We start from the raw sequence: 6,121 nt of genomic DNA, 5'->3' as shown, positions 1-6,121 counted from the left end.
GGTAATCCTTTTACACAACAATTCCAACTAAATAAATTCGGTTTCACACCAAACCCCAGTTTGGATATCGACCCCCGAACCAAAACCAAGGATTCAGATTCGGTATCCCTAACCAAAATAACTTCAATTTCGGTTTACCTAATAATCAAAACTTAAAATTCGGCGTCCCAAACCAAAACGCACGGTTTAATTTCCCACCGAATCATCCGTGAACTAGGCAAAACTAAAACAACCCGCAACAAACACGACCTTTATATCAAATTATGCCTAAAACCGAACCTCAGAAACCACATACATGCGCATTACCTGAGCCTGACGTGTCGATGCGGACCGCTACAGCGCAATACATGATCGTCTCCCCTGACGCATATAACAACATCTATTATACTGATGATTGTTTCATTCCGTACGAATACGACTACGAGAAAAAATATTTCCCCACGAAAGACGATTTTCCTGAAAATTACGAAGGCGTTCCTCCCCCTGTATCTGAAGGACAAGCTGAGGAAGCGAATCGACTCCAACTGACTTGTCGGCTGAAAATGTTCAGTTAAGGGCCTCAACAAAACCCCGTCTCATATAATCCAAATAAATTGTGTAAATGCATTAAATTTACCCCATATTAGACATGCTTGCATGCTTGAAATTAACGCTACATTCATGATTGATACAGGAAGCTCTAGGTCTTTCATAAATCCCGTAAAGGCTAACAAATTTTTCGCAAGATTCAAAATTCAAGAACCATTCGAGGTTGTCTACGATGTTGATAGTCCCTATGATGGACTAATTGGCTCAGACCTATTGAAGAATCTTGACGCATCTGTAGATATGAAACATCAAAGATAAGGACAGGAACCCAAAAGAAATGTTTTTGTACTTAACAACCAAGAAATTGTTCCCTTGTACGATCCGCCGCATCTATTAAAATTCATAAGAAATAATTTATTAACTAAAAATTTACAATACAGTATAAACGGCGTGAAACAGACGGCCAAATGGGAGCATATAACCCTGTTACACAAAGAGAACCCCGGGTATAAGGGTGTAAGGTTGATACCCAAATTAACCGACAATCACGTTGCGCCAGAGAAGTCGAAGATGAAGGTGAAGTTTGCCGCCCAAATATTTAGCCGAACGATAGCTACCAACATGGGATATCTTGCAGGTAATGAAAACATAAAATTACACCGTAATAAAATATAATTATAAATATAGCAATGGTACAGTAGTGTGTCCATTGGCACATCAGGATCTAATTTACTTTTTTTTAATTGAAAGTTGAATGGTTTATCCAAAACGAAAAGAAAGTTTTCCAATTTTTTCTTCTCTCTGATACATTTCTTTTGTCTCTTTTTTTTCGTTTATTTTAAGTTACTACAAATCTTTTCAGACAAGGGGATTCTTCCAAAAGTATGCAAGGAGACTGCAGATGTCCTTCTGTTCTTCGACAATTTTTTTGATTCGCAAAACGGAAGCTTTTGCAAAAGGAAAGTGAAGTATGCCAAGCCTCTTCTGGGTCCAGTAACGCCAACTTCGGCGCATCATGCTGAGTGGTTCGAAGCAAAGAAAATCTTAAAGAACATATGTCAAAACGTCCCCACCTTTGTAGCAACTAATGACATATACCATTAGAAAGGTCTTATAAAACAGATATTTTTTTTATATGGGGGCAACTTTATGCGCCATAACCGAAAAAAGTTATTCAATATTGAATATGCCAATAAATCCCTTATCGAGTTTCAAGCAGAAATTATATTTATGTGACTTATTATCCGTTTTTTACCATTATTCATGATAACAACTGTGCGAGCAGGACCTAGTGTGCACGCGCAGGCTGAAATGCGTGCGACAGAGAAAGAACCGGGCTACGGGCGGAAGGGAGTACCTACCTGCGCGCGGCCGCTAGTTTAGTTAGTACCGATTTGGAACTGTTTGAGCTAGTGCGACCCATTTTGTCACCACGACCCATTTTGTTTGACCTTAGACCTTTTTAACGGATTTTTAGATCTTTGCCTGCGATTGGACTTTGAATGACCTGTAATATGACCTTGGCCTTCGTAACGGATTATTGAGTTTCGCCTGAGGATTGGATATTGTGCATTGGACATTGTTATTTAACAAAAATGGCAGAACGAAGAAGTGACCATTGTGTTACTTGTGCGCGATCAGTTCGTTGCGATCGAAATAGACACACTATCAGCCGAGAACATATGGAAGATCGACCAGGCTTTGCTGAATATGTTTTAGAACGGATTAATATACAAGAGGTTAGTAAAGTGTTGTTTATTTACCACTTATATGGGTCTATAGGCTACGCTCTCCCTCACAAGATCGGTAACACATAGGTACCTCTGGTACCTCTGGTATTAGTATAAATGTTTATAGGCGGCGGTAATTACCTACCATCAGGCGAGTTGCCTGCCTGTTTGCTTGTCTTAATGTGTAATAAAAAATTAAAAACTTGTATCGCTACATTTCATATACGGATCTAGATTCTTTATTTACTATTTCAGATGGCCCAAAATGATGTACAGTACATGTGTTATCGCTGTTGGGTTGCAGCCAATCGAAGACAGGCTAGATATGAACAAGAGAACAATAAAGAAGCCGCAATTGTTCCGGAGGAGTCGCATGAAATCTCAGTACCAAGCTACAAACGGGTCGCCAATACATCTCGCCGTTGTATGTATAGTGGTTGCCAGCATATTGACCTGCATCGAGTATCTTTTTTTTTAAAAGTGCATTTATTAGTAGAATATCGCGTATATATACCACAGTCCGCACGTATTTGCTCTAACCATATTAGTGCTAACGAATGGAGTTCACTGTATGAAAATGGTGAAACCATATTTACCCCAGACCAACTAAAAGATCTCATCGATACTTTGAGGAATGCGTACAAAAATAAAACATTTCTCGATTTTGAAAACATAGAGACAATCTCTCCAGAGGAACTATATTTCCACACTGGCTTGACTCATGCTCAATTCGGGACTATAATTAATGAAACACCGTCTCTTTCCGAAGAGTTAAAAAAACCAAAAACAGCCTTGGGAGCATACTTGCTCAAACTAAGGTCTGGTGAACCAAATGTTAGAATTGCCAGTCAAGTAGGTGTTAGTAAAAGGACACTAGGGCGCTTATTTAATAAAGTGCGCGATTGTTTGACGCGGGAGTTTGTGGGCCGTCATTTAGGGTTTGATCACCTCACTCGAGAGGACATATTAGTACATTCACTAACAGTACCAAATCAAATATTCAGTGACCCTACTAACCCAGCAGCTATTGTTTTATTTGATGGCACTTACATATATATACAGAAAAGCAAGAATTTTTTATTTCAAAAGAAAACATATAGCTTGCACAAATATAAAAACCTTCTGAAGCCGTTTATGATGGTATGCTCAGATGGTTATATTATAGACATAACGGGACCACATGCTGCAACGACATCTGATGCAGTCATTATGAGTCAGATGATGAACGATTTGACTAGCCCCATCCATTATATCCTTCAAAATAATGACGTGTTCATTTTGGACAGAGGTTTCCGGGATTCTATACCAGATATAGAGATGCGTGGGTATGAACCTCATATGCCTCCAACTAAAGATAGGGGCGCGACTCAGTTGTCCGATATTCAAGCCAACAAGTCACGCCTGATTACTATTGTTCGATGGGTTGTAGAAGTTATCAACGGGTGGTTTAAACGTGACTTTAAGTTATTCCGAAATGTGGTTTTCAACAAAAGTATGCCACATATTTTCGAAGATTTTCGCATAGCAGGAGCGTTGATAAACGCTTTTAGACGACCTCTGGAAGACAGTCCCCACGCCGACGCATTTGTCGAAATAATAATGAATAGGATAGATGTTCCGAACAGGTTAGGCAATTATGTTGTTTCTGAAAACGTCAACAGACAAAGGGCGGTATTTACAACCATAGACGATGCGTCCTTGAACATAATGTTTCCAGAAATGACTGAAGATGACGTGGTATTGTTCAGTTTAGGAACATATCATTTAAAGCTGGCAAAATCATATGTTGCTGAACATTTGAGGGGAGGTGATGGTGTTTATCGCATAGAGGTATCACTGACGCCTCGTCCCAACATGACCGAATATGGGATATTGACAGACGGCTGCACGTTGTTGAGAGCTCGTATCTTGTCAAGACATGTTTCAAATAAAATATATTATACATATATTTTAATAAACAATGCGCAAGGAAGAGATGCTATCAAGGAACATTATTGCTCCTGTATGACTGGAATGAGGACACTTGGAGCCTGCGCACATACCGTCAGTGTAATATGGTTCCTCGGAGTTGGTCGTCATTTAGAAAACTTCGTTGGCCCAGCTAATGCTTGGGACGATATAATTATTGAAAGTGGAAATACTATTTAAGCTATTTGTTTAATAATAAAACGTTATTATGGTTCCAAAGTGTTTTAATATGTAGTTTAAACATATTTTTTAAAAATCAGTGGCAGAGACTAACCTTGATTTCAACTGAAGACCTCATGCACGTGAGATGATAACATTACATCTGTGCTACCATCGCTCCTCTTTTATTTAATTTTTAATGATTACATAAATATTTTTTTTTCAATTTAATATAACTCGGACCTGACATTCATTCGTTCATTCATTCATTCAATATCAATCTTTAAATCAGTCCCACACTTTATAATATCAACGCTCAGATGCTACAAGGGTGGGGACGGGGTTCATACAAAAATGCCCATTGTTCTTTAATGATATTTATTACCAAATCTGGTAAAAAAGAAAATATACCAACATTAAAGATCTGGGTGTGGACGCTTGATGGTGTAGAAGTGTTATTAAAAAACTTAGAAACACAACATCATATCACACCGGTGTACATGCGTCATCTCAATCAAGACCCGATAGAAAACTTTTTCCGTGCAATAAGGAGCCACGGGTGTCGGAACACGAATCCCACCCCAGAAAAATTTGAAAGTGCATTCACAACATTTGTCATCAATAATCTATCAAGCGTCCACTCCCCATATGGAACAAATTGTGAAGCTGATAAATGTGAAACTTTGCACGCTCTCAATATCACAAATAACTACATGTGATAAAAACAGCGGCAGTGCGGACTATTTTCTGACAAATATTTATGAAGCTGCTAATGCTGATAACCCCCGTGTGATAGGTGTAATAAATTATATATCCGGCTATTTAATTAAAAAGACATAGTCGCAGATATTTAAATCGTGTGCAACATGCAAAAAAGATTTAATATCTACCGCGAATTCGGAGGTCGTCCGTGGCTTCATAGTCCCATACCAGCTGTTGTTGCTTTTGTTAGAGATGTGCACAACATATCACATGCAATCTTAACAGAATATTAGAAAAAGATAATTTAAAAAATATTATAAAGAATAATATTCTGTTATTTGCAAATTTGGATTTTATTACCTGCGAACAACATAATGAAGACAATGTAAATTTTTTGCTCAAATTAAGTATTTATAGGATTTTTCATTTATAACTATTGCAAAGATATAAATAAAGTATTATGTGGTAAGAGGGCGTGTAAAGATAACGAAAACGACAATTTTCTAAGAAAATCACAAATGTACTTTAAAAAATGTTCTAAACCTCCAATAAATAAATAATAAAATAAATTGCATTTACATTTTCGGTGTAAATGCGGAAAGCACAAGGAGCAGATAAAGAAAGCGTGGCTGCACCCAAATCCAGGCCGAGTTTAAAGAAGAATGTGGTCTGAGAGTTGACGTGGTCAAACAAGGAGCTGGCAACACAAATGATGGAAACACGGCTCGCAGATTTTTTTCCAATCCGAATGTTACAGCACGCATCACTTGTTTTAACGAAGAGTTGATTAAAAAGTTCCACATTATTCTTCAAATTATTGCCAAGAGACAGCTTTCGTTTATGTTCAGTTATATCCATAGTACTATATGCCTTCAAGCATACACAAACTTCTTATCCACGCGGCAGATATAATTGACCATTTTAGATTATTGCCCATTGGTAAACTCTCCGAAGAGGCATCCGAAGCCCGTAATAAAGATTTCAGGGTCTACAGAGAATGTCATTCTAGAAAAATAAATATGATTACCACAAAT

The 6,121-nt window shown here is 37.9% G+C and overlaps 1 protein-coding gene across 3 annotated transcripts; it reads left to right on the top strand.

Moving 5' to 3' along the window:
- Nucleotides 1-894: 894 nt before the first annotated feature.
- Nucleotides 895-4,422, top strand: LOC126375473 (uncharacterized). 3 transcript variants are annotated; one of them, XM_050022424.1, is made up of 4 exons: nt 895-1,165; nt 1,391-1,636; nt 2,006-2,267; nt 2,514-4,422. In XM_050022424.1, exons 3-4 carry the CDS (start codon nt 2,124-2,126, stop codon nt 4,404-4,406), a joined length of 2,037 nt encoding a protein of 678 aa, XP_049878381.1. In that variant the 5' UTR covers nt 895-1,165; nt 1,391-1,636; nt 2,006-2,123; the 3' UTR covers nt 4,407-4,422. The 3 variants fall into 3 exon arrangements, with proteins under 3 accessions (XP_049878381.1, XP_049878379.1, XP_049878380.1); XM_050022422.1 differs by having other exon boundaries at nt 1,391-2,267; XM_050022423.1 differs by lacking the exon at nt 895-1,165 and having other exon boundaries at nt 1,347-2,267.
- The last annotated feature ends 1,699 nt before the right edge of the window (nt 4,423-6,121 follow it).

The sequence above is a fragment of the Pectinophora gossypiella genome, chromosome 19 (assembly GCF_024362695.1).
Source record: "Pectinophora gossypiella chromosome 19, ilPecGoss1.1, whole genome shotgun sequence".
In the NCBI taxonomy this organism is placed as follows: Eukaryota; Metazoa; Arthropoda; class Insecta; order Lepidoptera; family Gelechiidae; genus Pectinophora; species Pectinophora gossypiella.
The sequence above is the reverse complement of the archived record's forward strand: the minus strand, read 5'-3'. Positions and strand labels throughout refer to the sequence as shown.